We start from the raw sequence: 16874 nt of genomic DNA, 5'->3' as shown, positions 1-16874 counted from the left end.
TCCTGGGGACCGTCTGACTATATACCTTCGAGTAATTTACAGGGCCCTACCGGCGCTAGTCCGAAGGCCTTCGGCCGAGGACTAGCGTGACGGTCATTACACGTCCTTGGCATTCCTGCCAGTCACATGCATATATTTTGATCTTGCAGCCTTGCGGCCATTGGCGAGGCTGAGAATGAATCATGGTTGCTTCGATGCTGTACAATCTAACCCTTGTGGCCTTCCACTGCACAAGTCTAACCCTATTTAATCCAACAAGAGGCTCACTACAATCACAACTTCGATCCCGTCCTTGGCTTCGACTTTTTGAGCATCTGCGTCAATTCGCGCCGCAGGATCTTCCCCGAGGGTGACTTGGGAATGGCGTCGACAACACGGATGCCTCCTCTCAGTTTCTTATGGTTGGCGATTCTGGCATTCAGCCATTTTTCAATGTCCGCAACAGCGGCCTTCTCGCCCCTGGCCTTTGCTTTCTGGCTTAGAACAACGAAGCCGACCGGAACGTCAGTCGCTTGTTCTTCGATCCACTGCGGGACAACACAGGCATCCTCAACATCAGGGTGTTCCAGGAGTTTGCCCTCAAGCTCCGAAGGGATGACTTGCAACCCCTTGTACTTGAACATCTCCTTGATCCTATCGACAATGGTCAAGAATCCGTCCTTGTCAATGGTCCCGATGTCGCCGGTGCGGAACCATAGCCTGCCTTCTTCGTCGGTCGCAAATCCATTTTTCGTCGCCTCTTCATTCCGATAATAACCCTTGGTCACATTTGGTCCGCGACACCACAGTTCCCCCGGTACTGCAGAACCATCTGGCTCATACCCTGTATCCTGCATCGTCTCTGGGTCAACCACCCTATACTCCATGTTAGGCGTGATAGCCCCGACCGTATTTCTCTTATCCGGTCGCTCGGCAGTGACTGCAGCGCCTAGTGGACTCGTCTCGGTCATTCCCCAGGCCTGCAGTCCAAGTACCGTTGTCCCATACAACTCCTTGAACCGTGCTTCAACAGCCTCCCTGAGCTCTATACTCAACGGAGCTGCGGCACAGTAGATTCTTTTCAAGCTGCTGAGATCGTACTTCTCCATCAAGGGGTGTTTGGCCATCAACAACATGACTGGCGGCACCACGTTAACCATTTCAGGCCGATATTTCTGGCAGTTTGACAAGAAGACTTCGAGGTCGAAACGGCTCAGGATGACAGCAGTGTTGCCCACAAATGTGTTCATGGCCACAAAAGAGGTAAGACCGTAGATGTGGCTGAGTGGTAAAAATGCCACGGTTATTTGTTTTCCCGTGGTTTCACTGTGCAACTGGACAATCCACTGCTGAATATTGGACACCAGATTTCTGTGTGTTGTCATGACGCCCTTTGCTCGACCCGTGGTTCCCGAAGAGAAGCACATGAAGCAAACCCGTTCCTCCGCCTCACTCGGCTTGATGCTGACGAGCGGACTGGGTGGACAGTCTGAGGCGAGACTTTCGGCGGTCGATTTGCCCTTCTTGTCGCGAAGCCCATCTGCTTGAATAATCTGAATGCTGGGGATGGATTTCACCGCCTGCTCGGCCGTTGGGAGCAGCGAGGAATGGACAATCAGGAACCTGGCGCCGCTGGTCTCGAGTTGCGCTATCAATTCCAGGGGTGTATATGCTGCGCTGACGGGCGACACAGTGGCGCCACATCCTATAATTCCATAGCAAGTAATAGCGTAGTCGATACTATTGGGGCTGAACAGAGCAACAATATCCTTGGGCTTGACACCTAATTCTCGCAGACCGTGGGCAAGTGACCGAGTTCTGCGCTTGATCTCTCCATAAGTGCGACAAGCCCCGGAGACGGCATCGATGAATATTGGTTTATCTTCTGGCGTCTTATTCGGATTTGAGAAGAGGTAGGTCAACAGGTCGCTGTCAATCACCTTGACCGACGGATAGGATGAGCGGTAGATTCTGGCCGGCATCTCGGATTAGTTGGGAAGGTACAAAAGCCCTGGGATCAGTATGAGTTCCGATACAGACACAAAGACGAGATGAAAGGGACGAGATGAAAGGGACGAGATGCAACGAAGAAACCAGCTGATGAATGAATTGGTCGCCGCGAGACAAGTGCAAGAGATGTAGTCGGAATTATACCACGATGTCGCGGAGCCATCGACCCTTGTTCCGGTTAAGGAAGCTGACACAACGCCATAACCAGGCAAATGAAATTGGCGTCAGGATTGGACGAGACTCGTCTGAAGAGCCAGAGCCTACTTCCGGCAATCATGGCTATATTCCTTCCCTGGCTGTGTTCTGGGTCGCATCTGTGGGACCTGTCAGCTTATGATCTGACCCATGTCCTAGTGGCGATCGAAAGGGGAAAGCCACTTCTGGTATTAGACTTCAGGTCCAAGTTGCCACGCCATGCCCTTTCCACCTTGGGAATGGGGAGTAGCCGGACGATGATCGGGTGCATCATTCCACTGGGTAGTGAGCCTTGCGGTAGTTACGAATAGTCAGCCCAGGATATACAGAACACATGGCCAGATGCTTGTAGGTGCATGCGACAAGAGGCCGAGAAAGAGGCCATAGTGAAGAAACTTTTGGTGGAATAACGGGAGCTTAGAAGATTGTCGCCCACTTCTCTGGCCAATATAGGGCATTGAAGGTAGCTGCTAAGCTTACAACAGCCTAGTTACCGTGGTCTGAGGATCGATATCAGGACACTGGTTCCCACCCGGCGTCATAGTAAAGCAAAGCTAGTGGACACGGTGGTTACAACGGCTGTAATTAAGCGAGGCATGGCGTTTGTTGCGGCCAGTGGGAATTGAGCCGGGCACCGCGGTTTGAGTTGAGTAATCATTCATCGAATGGTGGATGCCTCAAGTACATAAATCCGAGGTTATTGTACTGGATTATGTCTTTGTTGTTCGAAGAAATCATGGCTGTTCAGATGTGTAAATAGGCAGAGGATCGTGCGCAGGTTGACCACCACCACCGAGGCCCAGATGATCAACCCTGACTGGCATCTATATCGTGTCGCAACGTGAGCGAGGATCAGAGGTCTCCAGTAGATGCCGGAGCATGGAATCCTTTGTCCCCCATACAACCATCCAGCATCATTCTTAGCCACGAAGTACCTGCTCCCAATTATACATCAAGCGCCGCACCGACAATCAGCGATGACCCTTGGCTGGGTTTCGACACGACAATGGCTTCTTCGAGCTTGTCTTTGCTGATGTCTGGGAACTTTTTGAAATAGTACTCTCGCTTGAGGGCCTCGGTCACGGCAGCCACCTTATGCTGTGGTACCAGATGCACCGTGCAGCCACCCCAGCCTGCGCCTGTGAGTCGAGTTCCATAGGCCCCGGCGTTGTGGGCGATGGAGCAGATCTGATCAATCTCCGGACAAGAGCATTCGTATACATCTCGACACGAAGCTTGTGTCCTGTTCATGAGGTCGCCAAGATAGAGCAACTTCTCTTCAGTCAATTTCCCCGAGGTCGTCAAAGCCTCTCGGAACTTGAGAACACGTCCGGCTTCTTCCAGGACATGTAAGGCGCGCTGCTTCAGCTTGAAAACATCTGCTCGAATCGGAAACTTTGACATGTACTGCTTTTCAAGTTCTTCCACGGAGATGCCCAGAATCTCGGCAATATCTTGTCTGGTGTAGCCCTCGTCTTTGAGGTTTGACTTGATGATCTCGACCATGGACTCGACCTGAGCGGCTAGCGGCTCATCCGTGCGACCTTCCTTCTTCATAATCTCCTCTTGAAAGTTTCGCAGGCAGAATCCCAGCGAGCTCTGATCTGGATTCAGAGCAATATCGTGGAGCTTTGCTAACACCACAGTGGCCAGAGTACACTCAACGACCCTGAGGTTGTAATGAATCGGGGCAGTCACCGCCTTATCAGAGGTAACGAAAGACTGTGCGATCAGAAAAGTGACTTCTGGATCTGATGTTGGGACGGGCACGTGCTCTGCGGAGAATTCTGGGAAGAAGCGGCAGTAGAGGAGATAGCCTCTTTCAGAAAAGATAGATGCGGCTTGGTCCATGCCTCCCGAGAAGACACCGACCGCACGTTCCGACACTATGCAAAGGTCCAGCAGAGCCTGTTTCGAGATGTCGTGGTGATTTGCGGCCATGACACCCAGCGCAGAAGCACAGACAAAGGCTGCACTGCTAGACAACCCACCGCCCGCTGGGACATTTCCATCAATCAGGATTTCCATGCCATTGGCCTTGAAAGAGGCGCCAAATTGCTTTCGGAGGTATTCGAGAGACCCTTTCAACCCAGCCAAGAAGTAATTGCTCCATGAATGATTCTCGCGGTCGATTTCGACTGCGCCAGAGTCTGGTATGATCAGCGTCCTGGATGGATACTTTGCAGGATTTACATTCGCGATCTTGATTTCAGCTGCGCCTCCATTCTCGCGGGAAATAATGCGAACGGCTATCAGCACATCCACAGTGAGAGCAGTTGGCAAGACATTGTAGAGCGAGTAGTCGACATGTTCGCCGATTATGTTGACTCGTCCCGGGCTTCTGGATACAAAATCTGGCTTGTGACCATAATCACTTTGGAAACTCTGGATCAAATTCTTGAAGCGTTGCTCGAGCTCAACCGGCACCGTGTGGCCTTCAGATGCTCCTGCATACACATGGTCGAGGCTGTCAACCTTTGGCACTAGAGCTGTCATGGCGTGATTTGACTCTTGTAAAGTGGATTTGGTTAACCGGCCGGACAGCTCTGACAGCAGCTTCAAGACTCTAGGGTTTGGAGGGGGGGAAACCAGTCTGAAGTTTGGCACAAAAAGTGAAGTTGCATCGCAACGCATCACAAATGACGCGCTCGGAACGGAAAAACGTCAGCGCCGAATCTTATCGTTTCTGACTTCTTTTCTGCATCAACTTGCCAACGCTTGTGTAAGATCCGTCAACATCACAAACCCAACGCCCCGGCCAGGGGCACACCGGCGAGGGTCAATACTGCATCGAGTAGCTCGTAGCCCAATGATATAAGGCTTTTTATACGCGATGAATTTGGCCTATTTGTAAGCATGCATGACCCAAGGCCAATCCCGCTTTTTGCTGGCGCTGTGGAGAACAATGCCTCCTGGACTTCAGTATGGTGAGGCCTCTCATACAGTGCTGATCGCCAAATACCCAGGCCATTAAGAAGGACCATCCCGCACTCTCAAGCTATGAGTTGTGAAAAAGCCCACTGTCTCACTTTGATGGTTGTTGGTCTTGCTCAGGGTTGGTATGGAGAGCACTGGGAGCAGGCCATCTCCTACGACTATACCTTCAAACAACCAACTGCTTTGGGTCCACCATGACGCAGAAAATACACTCGCGCTGCCGCTCAGGCGTCAGATATATTCGCACGTCCAAACCAATTACCGAGCTCGGAAGCGTCGCGAAGCTGTAAAGACAACTCAGTCCTCATCAGGCCGGAATCAGAGGAGAGTCCATTCCAGGACGGACGAGGTTCACCAGCCGGCCTCGTTGCTACAACCGTCGTCTGTAACACCTTATGCCCTTGCTAGGCCCCTCTCGCCTCTCTCACTAGTGGGTAGAGGGAATTCGGACCCATTCCATGTCTACTCCGTTGCCATTGGACCCCAAGAAAACAATCTACTGAGCCTCTACCGAGACTACATACTTCCGCTAATGTACCACTTTAGGATTGGTGACAAAATCCTCAACGAGCTTGCTATGCGAGATTGGCGAGACAATGTGGCCACGCTCGAAGACAAAGGGACTGCGCTCGGTACTTTGGCTCGCTATGGCTCAATAGCTACCCGAGCGAATCCTGGCATGCGGCCGATAGCCCTGCAATACCTGCATCAGAGTATTCGAGCACTCAGAGATAAGGTCTCGCGCAGTGAGGACGTGCACGACACCGTTGGCTGTTTGCACATGAACATGCTGTTCAATGCCGAGATCATCAACGGCAATTCCTCCGGAGCCCTTGTGCACGGCAAAATGCTTTTGCATGTCTTGAGACAGCGATGGAGAGAACAACGACTTGATTATAAAATGTTGCTGTATCAACTACACAACGATCTACAGTTCACTTCTACGTTTCTAACCCGTCCGATATTCGACGAGGGCGATTGGTTGCCTGACGTGTTGAAGCCACTTTGGGACGCCGCTGCTCCATATATGCCTGTATTTCCCGAAGAAGCACTGGATGGCGCGATACAAGACGAGGTTGTGACATACTGGTTCAAAAAGCGTCGGCAGATGCTCAAATACGAAAAGCTTCAGAATACCGCCAGTGAGAGCCTTCCACCTCTACCACTGGTGACCACGTCTGTGATGGCTGTCTCGTTTCTATTCTACAGTCGTATGATCAACTACTTTCTGGACAACGAGGAAAGGCTCAAAGGCGAGGGACTGAATGACGAGGTCGAAAGCTATCTGTATGGTCACCAAGCCCTCGCGCTGGCAGCGTGCCAGCTCCTGAAGTGGACGCATTACAGTCCACAAATCATGGGCGTGCCAATTTATGAAGACTGTCAGCTCTTGAGTGCTTTATGGCATGCTCTAGAACACTGCGAGGCGTTTGCAGCACGGGGCTTGGGGAACGAGTTTCTGAATGCGAGGATGTGGGCATTGTACGTTGGCTCTCTAGTTGAGCGTGGCACCCCCTTCGACCAGGCTCCAACAAACCAACAGCGGTTCAACCAGAAACTAGCTGAGCTTGCTTGGTCGATACAGATCTTCACTTGGGATGATATCAGACCAGTTCTAAATGGGTTTCTATACGAGGACATTACACTATCTCAAGGGTCGATCTGGTTCGAAGGGATGATGCTCGACTATCGATTGACGAGGGAGCACAGCAATTGCTGAACCGAACATCTCTGTCGATGAGTGTAACTTTTCTGCTAATGGTATCTTCAGGGCATCTCAAGCAAGGGGTACCTATTCGCAGTTGTGCGACGTCCAGAGCTCGATACATATGTGACACTCCCAGCTCGCTGGGATGAGCGCTGAGACTGCTTGCGCTACAAAGGCGAGGACATGATGTCGTTCAAGGTGCTAAAGGATGATTGCATCGTATGGAGGTGAAGCTACAAGGCACCTCATATCAAGTGCCTCGTAAAGCGCCAGAATCTGTCTGAAGGCTTGCCGAGAGAACTTGCATAGCGCTAGCCTAAAACAGTTAGATGTAGATTGTCACAATAACAGCGACAATTACGTATCTGCGGAGCACCATGCGCCGAGCGAGGGAGCGAGCCTGCCGTGCCTGTTCGCCCAGTCGAACCACAATGACCGAGACACACGATCTGTTTCCTAACGTGAACCAAGGAATCGCCTTTGCTCTGTGTACTACCGGGATGCTTTGACACACTCGCCACGACACATGAATAACTAAATTCTGCCGACTTCTTCAAGGCGTGCGTGGCCTCAGCCTGCCTTGACTTGGACAACTGAAGTGGCCCGCAACTCCTCTTCCTCTTCCCCCAGGCATCGGCCTTCGCTATGGATTCAGAAGGCGCTGAAACCGTCGTGCTTGATCACACCTCCGCAGACTCAGCGCCAACCGACAACAATGCCGCACCATCGCCGTCGCCAGAAGACAAGACTTCACGACCGCCGGCGCCCTCACGAGCCTCAACCTTCGGACCGAAATGTTGGATATGTATGAGTGACAAAAGCGAGGATGACCCAAACAACCCCCCAATCTGGCGTTCGCCGTGCTCCTGCAGTCTGACTGCCCACGAGGCATGCCTGTTGGACTGGGTAGCCGACCTGGAGAACCCTAAAAATAAGAACAAGAACTCTGGACACATTCTGTGTCCTCAATGCAAATCTGAAATCAGAATATTAAGACCGAGAAGTTACGTGGTAGACAGCTACCGCGCACTTGATCGGACACTGGGAAAATTGGTTCTACCGGGTCTGGGTCTTTCTTTTGTCGGTACACTATGGGCTGGGGCATGGTTTCATGGATTTCAGTCCGTCTATTTGGTGTTTGGTCATCACGACGCGGATCGAGTCTTTAGGTACGCGATACAACGGAGCGAGTTTGCTTGGATGTACAGTCTGATCCCCGTCAATCTGATTCTCGCCCGTACCGACTATGCCGACTTTGCGCTCCCGGGAAGCAGCTTGATCCTTCTTTCCACACAGATCACGGACAAGTTTGATATTGACATGACGATATGGCCACCCCTACCAAGCACTGTATTTGCTTGCTTACCTGCCATGAGATCAATCTACAACTGGTGCTACCACAAGGCATTCTGTGACCTCAACCGCAAGTGGTTAGCAGAAGTACAACCCAGACACAATGAACGAGGGGACGTGCCAGGGGAAAACGGTGGCGACAATAATGAGGACGATGTGGAAGAAATAGTCGAGGAGGGCGAAGTTGTTCTTCAAATTGATGTCAACTTGAACGGCGAAGATGATGATGAAGGCCTTGGCGACGAACAGGGTGCCGCTGCCGTGAATGGAGCCAATGTGCAAGGTCAACCAGAAAACCAACACGTTCGTCGAATATTGGGCCGCCACGATCTTGTGGATGGTAGTGGCAGTATTGGACAGACTATCCTTGGGGCGTTAGTCTTCCCTGCAGTTGCTGCAGGAATGGGCAATCTCATCAGCTGTGTCTTGCCATCATCATGGCTGACTTACAACAACTACACGAACGGCCGACCCGGGCTGCTGTCGACGAAGTGGGGAAGAAGTGTCGTGGGTGGATGCCTTTTCGTGGTGCTCAAAGACGCTTTATTGCTGTACTGCAGATGGAAGCTGGCCCAGGGACATCGACAGAGGCGCATTATGAATTTTGATCGGCGAACGAAACAATATTTAGTATAAGGGTTCTCACGAATCGTTATTGACTATGACCTGATGGATCGGAATGAGAAAGCCTGGTGAAGTTGGCAGAATTGGAATGCCTCTATTCAGTCATAGACAGACATTATGGACTACTCCCTTAGAGACTTATCTGAGGCTAATATGAACCCTTGGGGATTGGGACTCACATTTGCATCCGATCTTGGTTCTGTGCTGAATTGAATCCTTTGTATGAGTACATACCTTACACTTTAGCCGGCATCATGGCCCATGCAAGGCTGGATACTACAAACATGCCAAGCATTCAGCCTTGTCCGTGAAAGTTTGCTCCAGACCCTGTCGGTTCAATTGAAGTCAAGCTCAAGATTTAGAACGACTTCAATTCTCAATCTAGGGGATTCTTGCGAAATCGGTCTTCCCACCCCACGACTCAGTCTTCTGGCTAGACCTGGTGCGACTACAGATGCACGCCTCTTCGATCCGTGCCGCGCTGGCACATGCTTTCCAGATCACGGCTCGCCCGTCGCTGCGCAGAGTGATTCCGACATCGTTTTCTTTGAACAGCAAAGCTACACCTCAAGGGGCGACGAGCTCAAGGTTGTCTTTCTCAACAAGTGCTGCTCAGTATGCGAAAAAGAAAGGTGGTGGCAGACCTGACAGACGAATAAGTGAGTCTCTTATTTCTTTGGTCGCGCGTCGTTTCTGCTGGCTCCTCTGTGCATCCTTTCCCTAGGCTTTTCCGTCAGATCCTCTACTCTATAATCGTCTCTCCCATCTCGCGCCAGCCTTAGCCAATATATTGTACGAGGGTTTTAACCCACAGACAATTCTTTGCCACCTCTCACCTCTCCCCAATGGTGCTAACAACTAACTCTCCTCAGCTTTGATACGCTATTTCCTGCACCACCCCACCACCCTCACGCCGCGCCCGCTCCGCTTCTCGCGCAACAGATACCTCCGACACTGGACGATTGCTCGTGCATGGAATCTCTATCGGCACAACCTCAAAAAGTCGCGCGAACTCGAGCTGGAGCGCCAGTACAACGCGATGCGGGACGCGAATGAAGAACTCCGCATCGGCGCCGGCGACGGAGGGCGCCTGTTCCGCAAAGCCCAGATGAAGACCGGTGTTTGGGGCATAGGTGGGCCGGGCGCCGCCTCGGGTCCCGCGGCCAGAGGGAGGGGAGGCGTCCCCATCGAGTACGCCCGTGGGCTGGTCGAGTGGGTGGGCAGCACGGGCGGATTGGGTGCTGGAGTGGAAGAAGGCGCCGGCGAAGGAAGTGGCAGCAAGGCCAAGATCTGGGATTACGCGTGGAAAAGACATTAATTTCTGTCCTCAAGGATCACACGAATCGAATCTTAAGAAAGACGCAAAGAGGAACCCCGGCTTTATGGTGACAGAAATCGAGTGACCCCGGCCGGAGAGATTTTGGTTCAAGCCGCCAGCGAAGCAAGGGAACTATGTATAATACAAGACATTCATGCCGACAGACCACGCCTGTCTGTGGTGGATGGTGGACTCGGAAGTTCTACAATCACCACGTTCGATCGGACACCACAAGGGATATATTGACGGTTGGGCGCGAGGAAATGAAAAGGGTTACTTGGTGCTCTAGATTCCATTAGCAGAGCAGAGCGGAAGAGGGTGGGGAGGAAGGAAAAGGGCAAGAGTCTCGTCCAGGCGAATGTTCTGATTCTCTTTCAGCTTGATGCCAGGGTCAAGGCCAGAATCGGGGTGTGAGGGCCGGAACGGTCTGTCGGCGAAACACAAAGTTCTGGTCATGGTCTAATCCACAAAGTCCCTCCCAATGCCCGAGAGCAACAAATATATCCCGGACGAGCATGCGTAGGTCATTGCATGTGCCTACATGACGGTAATCCTCAAACAAGGAGAAGTGAGCGAGACAAGGAATCGACAATGTATATATACACAGGTATAATATACACCGAGGAAAAGGCTTTGGGGAACTTTTTGTATCTGTCACGCCAGTGACCAAACCTTCCTTGACCATCAAACCCGGATTGAAAAAAATGACGAAGGCATACAGTAGAAAGGTCCATCGTTGATGTCAGTTCGCTAAATCGAGTATGAAAAAATTCGTTCGTCTCGTGTCGCACAGATTCAAGCTCATGCCTGGTATGGTTCAATCCGTCCCCAGACTTCGTGCCCCGGTTCAAGACTTCATTTGTCCAAGAGGGAAAGGTACAACGTCCGCCTTTTCATCATTTTTGAGTGTCGGTATTAAGTCCCTCGGTGGTGGCGTCCTCCAACTTGTGTTGATCCAAGGGGAAACAGCCGCCCATTGTGTTTTTCCAACCCAGCCCATATTCATCCAAGTCCAATCTTGTGTCGTGCATCACAGAATGACGCAACATCCGCCGCCACCTTGCTTACCATCAAACCTCAGAAGAGCAGCTCTTGTGGCAGCCTCGAAAACATCATCCACACCTTCGCCCGTCAAGCTTGAACATTCGAGGTATTTGCGAGCGCCACAAGCCTGAGCCATCTCAGCGCCTTCTCGCGACGTAACAAACTTTTGACTCCGCTTCCGCATCTCTTCAATGGCCATCGGGTCTTCTCTCAGATCCTTCTTCAGGCCCACCAGAATGACAGGCACATCGGGACACCGTTCACGGGCTTCCTCAATCCATTTATGTCGCACATTCTCCAAGCTGTCGGGGCTGTCGACGCTGAAGCCGATTAGGATGACATGTGATTTTGCGTATGCAAGCGGCCTCAATCTTTCGTAGTCTTCTTGCCCTGCTGTGTCCCACAAGGCCAATTGTACTGATCTCCCATCCACTCGACAATCTGTGACATAGTTCTCGAAGACGGTGGGAACGTAGGTGGTGGGGAAATAGCCGAGTGTAAAGACTGATAGCAGTGATGTCTTGCCGCAGGCACCGTCGCCTATTATAACGAGCTTCCTATAGAATAGACACATCAGTTATTGCTTTGGATTTCTTGCCAAGCGCGCGACTCTGGCAGCCTTTTATGGGGAATAGCGATGCATTGGCATCGCTATTCACACCACGTGGTAGTCGAAGTGGACGGGACCGACATACCTTCTCATCACATTCTGTTGTGCCTGGTCCTGCGCCATGTTGGTAGAAGCTGTCCGGGCTGTGTCCCACGGGCTGACAGATCACGGAACTACAGAAATGGTGGGCGAGAGGACAGCTTCACAGGCCCTAGAAGCTCTCGAAGAAGACGGTGAGTTGCTTTTGCGGATGAGAGAAAAGAAGAAGCGGATCGAGGGCTTCGAGGATCTTAAGTCGGCGTTGTGCAGCGGATAAGAGTGAGGACGAGCTGAAATGAAGTCAAAGGGGAGTGGAGGAGCGGCCTGGTGTAACTGGACGCAACTGGACGCAACTGAGGTCGCATACAGCGAAGCCAGCGAAACAAATCCACAATCGGGGTACGTTCACCTCCACCAGCAACCGGCACCACCAGCCGCAGTTTCAGTCGTTTGCAACGATGTTGTACCGTAGCTGGGGAACAGGCTATCTTGTTTCTGAATGACTGAGACTAGTCCGCTGGCAGTTCGTGGGGTCCAACGGAGAACCAAATCCACCCCGAGCGGCACGGTAGTGACCTTGAGACGAGGCAGTGGTTGAGGCGCAGCCACAAATAGATCTCTTGGTGACCAGGGCTTTGGATCTCGCGATAAGGGGCAATCCTTGCCGTCGGACGAAGAAGGGGATGATGATAAAATCGCAGCTGTCGGTTAGTCAAGGCTTGAAATGCGCCAGAGATGCGTTTTCTCGACGTCGGCTGTGGTACGAGTATAGACGGAGGACTGGAGTTGCAATGGCTGGGAAGCAGAAGGCCTATAATTGGCGTACCACAATGGGTGACAGGGCAATTATTGAACCCTGTTTGGCGGCTCCTCGGCGGACAGCGAGCCACCCAGACGTGCCTTCAAGGCCCCTTTGCCGCACCGCAGCTTCCCTGGGGGAGGCACTGCACCGCGAAGCGCAACTGCAGCCTCAACTGGACGTCGCCGCCCCACGAAACTGAAGTTGAACCCAACTGGGACTGGGCTTTGGGACTTTAGACATCGAACAACTCAACTTCTTTCACGTTCAGACACCCTGGAGCCGCCATTGTCCCGCCATAACCCTCGCTTTCTCCTTTTCAACACCTTTGGCTCTTCGGCGTCTCCCTTCCTTCACCCTCCTTGTCCGTTTGCCATCCCTGCTGCATCTCCTGTGGTCGTCACTTACCAATTTGTGATACCCCACCAGCAACCGAAACCGCCGTGCCTTTGATGTGAACCTAGCAAGATCAACATCGATATCGAACCTCGCAGTCCTTCAGTGACGGCTTGGCGCTATGCCTTCCAAGAAGAAAGCCAGCACCCAGGTGAACGCAGCCAAACCACAGCCGTTGCCCGCGACCACTTCAGCAAAGGATGCGCCTGCACAACCTCAACCCCTGCAAAGTTCCGGGCCGGCGATGTCGTCGACCTCTTCTTTGAACCGCCAGCCCTCACATGCAAAGTCAGACGCAGATCTGAAGACCGGTGACACCACCGAATCAGCTGGAGAGCCTGCTCAAACCACGGCTGTAAATCGCAAAAAGCAAAAGAGACGGGAAAAAGAGGCTGCAAAACGGGCCGCGGAGAATACGCACATACCAATGCCTAATGGTCATGTTCCTGCGCCAGAGAGCAAACCAAATGGACAACTACCGCCTGTAAAACAGGGCCGGGGCCCTGTGAAGGGTTATTTCACTGAGGAACCTGACTATCCCGATCCCGCAGATCCTGCCTATCCAGATATTGGTAGTCCGGAAGAAGCTTTCTATAGCGGCGACGAAGACCCTAACTACGGAGAAGGAGCAGATGCGATGCCAGACAGCTCGTGGCTAAATACCAGTAAACGGAAGAAATCCAAAACCGCTAACGATGCCCTGTCGAGGACTTCAACCATGCTATCTCGCTCTAATATTCCACCTTTATCAAATGCTGCGATGAGGGCATCTCAGAAACTCTCAAGTGATCACATCTGGAATACTTCAACTCAGGCCGAGCGGGAAAACATCAAGCAGTTTTGGCTGGAACTGGGGGAGGACGAGCGACGATCGTTGGTCAAGGTTGAGAAGGAAGCGGTCCTGCGAAAAATGAAGGAACAGCAGAAGCACTCATGCAGCTGCTCCGTATGCGGACGAAAACGCACGGCTATTGAGGAAGAATTGGAGGTGCTATACGACGCTTACTACGAGGAACTCGAACAGTTTGCCAACCACAACTCGGATCTCTCCAATGTTCCTCAGATGATGGCCCCTCCTCGTCCTCCGTTTAAACGAACAGCACATCCCATGGCCGGGTCGTACCCTTCGCGAAGTCGGATCAATGAGATCGAAGACGACGAGGAGGATCTCGAGGACGATGACGAGTACGACGATGAAGACGACGACGGCTATAGCGACGATGAAGGAGAACTCGATGATCATGGCTTGCCGCCTGGTCCGCCCGACTTTTTCCAATTCGGCAACAGTCTTACTGTGAAGGGTCTGGCTGCCATGTTCTTCTGAATTGTTTGATGGACTAACAGCTTGTACAGATGGTATACTCACCGTTGCGGACGACTTGCTGAAGAATGATGGAAAACACTTCATAGACATGATGGAGCAATTGGCAGAGAGACGCATGCAACGTGAGGAAGATATTCGCTACCATTCCTCGTCATTAGCTCATCGAGACATTCATCAAGGTCACAATCATCCTCCCATAGACGATGACGATGACTATGACGATGAGGAAGATGACGAGGACTATGACTCGCAAGAAGAGGATGATTTTGAGGGGGACGATATGGTCAGTGGAGGCTTTCATTGTTGTCTGCAAAACTTCTGACACCTTTGCCTTAGGATTCCATGACCGAAGAACAGCGCATGGAAGAAGGTCGACGCATGTTCCAAATCTTTGCCGCTCGAATGTTTGAACAGCGTGTCTTGACAGCCTATCGAGAGAAGGTTGCCGCCGAACGGCAGAGAAAATTACTCGAGGAATTAGACGAAGAGAGCCGACTTGACTCGCAGCGTGAAGCAAAGAAGGCCCGAGAAGCCGCTAAGCGGAAGGAAAAGAAGCGACTCCAGAAACAAGCGAAAGATGAGGAGAAAGCAAAGAAGGAGGCGGAAAAAGCTGCTCAGGAAGCAGCTGCGCGAGAACTAGAAGAAAAGCGGCTAGAGGAACAACGACATCGCCGGGAAGAGCAACGCAAGAAGCGGGAGGCCGAGAAGAAAGCCGCCGAGGAGGAAAGACTCCGCAAGGAAGCTGAGAAACATCGCAAGCAACAGGAAGCACGCGAGCGCCAAGCCGAACAGGAGCGCAAGGCACGGGAAGCCAAGGAGCGAGAACGGCAGAAGCGCGAAGAGACGAAAAAGAAAGAGCGCGAGGAGCGAGAAGCCAAGGAGAAGGAGGCCAAGGAGCGAAAGGCGAAGGAAGACCGGGAGAGAAGGGTGAGGGAGGAGCAGGCTCGGAAGGAAAAAGAGGCGACTTTGAGGGCGGAAAAGGAAGCCAGAGAACGTGCAGCCCATCAACACCCGACAAAACAGCAACCTGTGGCGCTTCCTCCTGGCTTGCAGCCTCCATCGCGCGGTCCAAGCATACAGTCCCCTCAAGTGTCTGTTGCAACACCGGTTATCCCTCCGAAAGTCCCGACGCCTGTACGGAATCGACAACCTTCACAACCTGGCCAGCATTCTCATGGCTCATCTCCGCGGTCACAGAAAGCTAGCACTGAGATATCTCAGAGCTCTGCTTCTCCAGCAACCGTCGCCATGCCTCAAACGCCAGCCCTTGGACAGCCAGCGAAAGCACAAGGCCAGCCTCCACCACTCCACCACCCGCAACCCTCCGCCCCGAGATCGCCATTGAACAACCACGGCCGGGGTCAATATCCATTCAACATGAATGGATTGCCTGGATTGGGAGTAAGTGGACCACCACCGATGGGTGCTCCAGGGATGATGCCGACCATGATGCCCCCGATGCACATGTACCAAGGGCCTCCGATGGCTAATCAGCAGCGGTTTTCCCAGAACGGCATGCAGTATCCTCCGGGGTTTCCGAGGCCATTCCAACCAGGTCAACAAATGCCCTTTGTCCCACAACCTCCTAATCAGGCACCTCCTATGGTCAATCAACAACCAGTGCCCAAGCCTCAAGTACATTCCAGACAGCCATCCAGCGAGCAGGCTCCGATAGGCAGACCTGGGCTAGGACCCATCGCACGACCATCCAGTACCACTCCGGACAAACAGAAACCACACAACAAGACTCCGGACAGGGAAATTGATCATCTGGCCACACAACTCGGTAGCAAGGCGTTGTTGGACGATTCAGATGCGCCCTTCTTGGGGAATTCGGATTCACGCATGAACCTTCCGCCTCTCGGTCCGCCTGGTTCCGCAAGGATACCATTCGCGAGTAGCTTCCCGGAGCACAAGCAGGAACCATTCGGAATGGGGAATCCTGGTTGGGGCGGCTTCAACCCTGGCATGGGCCCTCCTGGTAGTTGGGGTCCACACGGATCGCAACGTCCTAGCCCGGGTTGGGGACAACCCCCCTTTGGAGCCATTGGCTCTGGGCCTCAAACCATGTCAAGGTCTCATCTCCCACGGCCGATCGCAGTGAGACTTATGCTTGTTCAAGCTTGCCGTCAATTGTCACAAATCCCGGTTGCAAGTGCCGACGGGTATCATCCAGTGCAGAATGTGCTCCGACAGCTGGAGAGTCTCAAAGCACCAGGCGAACCACCAGTCTCCATGGAGGAGATGCTTGGAATTTGCGACACCGAGGGCAACTCACAGAATGGCGGCGGATCATTCGAGGTAATCATCGACAAAGCCAGAGGACAAGTGATCAAATTTGTCGAGGATGCCCCAAGCCATCCACCCAGAGGCAGCGTTGGCGAGATAGGCAGTCCTTTGTTGGGTCACAGCCAACATATCCACCATACCAGTCCCCTGGGTGGCATTGTCGGCCAACCAAATAGCTTCGGACCTCCAGGTAGGAGTTTCTAGTGGTTGACTCCTCCAAGAACAAGATTGGGCAGAGAGTTATTGCGC

At 52.5% G+C, this 16874-nt stretch overlaps 6 protein-coding genes across 6 annotated transcripts; 3 read left to right on the top strand and 3 right to left on the bottom strand.

Moving 5' to 3' along the window:
• Positions 1–272: 272 nt before the first annotated feature.
• On the bottom strand, positions 273–1961 carry AYO21_11739 (hypothetical protein; the record flags this gene model as incomplete). Its single annotated transcript, XM_022661623.1, has 1 exon — positions 273–1961. One exon carries the CDS (start codon positions 1959–1961, stop codon positions 273–275), a length of 1689 nt encoding a protein of 562 aa, XP_022506082.1.
• Positions 1962–3129: 1168 nt separating this feature from the next.
• On the bottom strand, positions 3130–4680 carry AYO21_11738 (hypothetical protein; the record flags this gene model as incomplete). The annotated part of the gene is made up of 1 exon (XM_022661622.1): positions 3130–4680. The coding sequence occupies one exon, from the start codon at positions 4678–4680 to the stop codon at positions 3130–3132; it is 1551 nt and encodes a 516-aa protein (XP_022506081.1).
• A 973-nt stretch (positions 4681–5653) lies between these two features.
• Positions 5654–6841, top strand: AYO21_11737 (hypothetical protein; the record flags this gene model as incomplete). The annotated part of the gene is made up of 1 exon (XM_022661621.1): positions 5654–6841. The coding sequence occupies one exon, from the start codon at positions 5654–5656 to the stop codon at positions 6839–6841; it is 1188 nt and encodes a 395-aa protein (XP_022506080.1).
• Positions 6842–7474: 633 nt separating this feature from the next.
• Positions 7475–10124, top strand: AYO21_11736 (hypothetical protein; the record flags this gene model as incomplete). Its single annotated transcript, XM_022661620.1, has 3 exons — positions 7475–8689; positions 9192–9465; positions 9679–10124. 3 exons carry the CDS (start codon positions 7475–7477, stop codon positions 10122–10124), a joined length of 1935 nt encoding a protein of 644 aa, XP_022506079.1.
• Positions 10125–11154: 1030 nt separating this feature from the next.
• Positions 11155–11901, bottom strand: AYO21_11735 (GTP-binding protein rho2; the record flags this gene model as incomplete). The annotated part of the gene is made up of 2 exons (XM_022661619.1): positions 11155–11725; positions 11864–11901. 2 exons carry the CDS (start codon positions 11899–11901, stop codon positions 11155–11157), a joined length of 609 nt encoding a protein of 202 aa, XP_022506078.1.
• A 1232-nt stretch (positions 11902–13133) lies between these two features.
• AYO21_11734 (hypothetical protein) lies at positions 13134–16829 on the top strand (the record flags this gene model as incomplete). The annotated part of the gene is made up of 3 exons (XM_022661618.1): positions 13134–14313; positions 14366–14619; positions 14673–16829. 3 exons carry the CDS (start codon positions 13134–13136, stop codon positions 16827–16829), a joined length of 3591 nt encoding a protein of 1196 aa, XP_022506077.1.
• Between the last annotated feature and the right edge of the window lie 45 nt (positions 16830–16874).

Source organism: Fonsecaea monophora (assembly GCF_001642475.1).
Source record: "Fonsecaea monophora strain CBS 269.37 chromosome Unknown Scaff179, whole genome shotgun sequence".
Taxonomy (NCBI): Eukaryota; Fungi; Ascomycota; class Eurotiomycetes; order Chaetothyriales; family Herpotrichiellaceae; genus Fonsecaea; species Fonsecaea monophora.
Note: the sequence above shows the minus strand (reverse complement) of the source record. Positions and strands in the feature narration are given on the sequence as shown.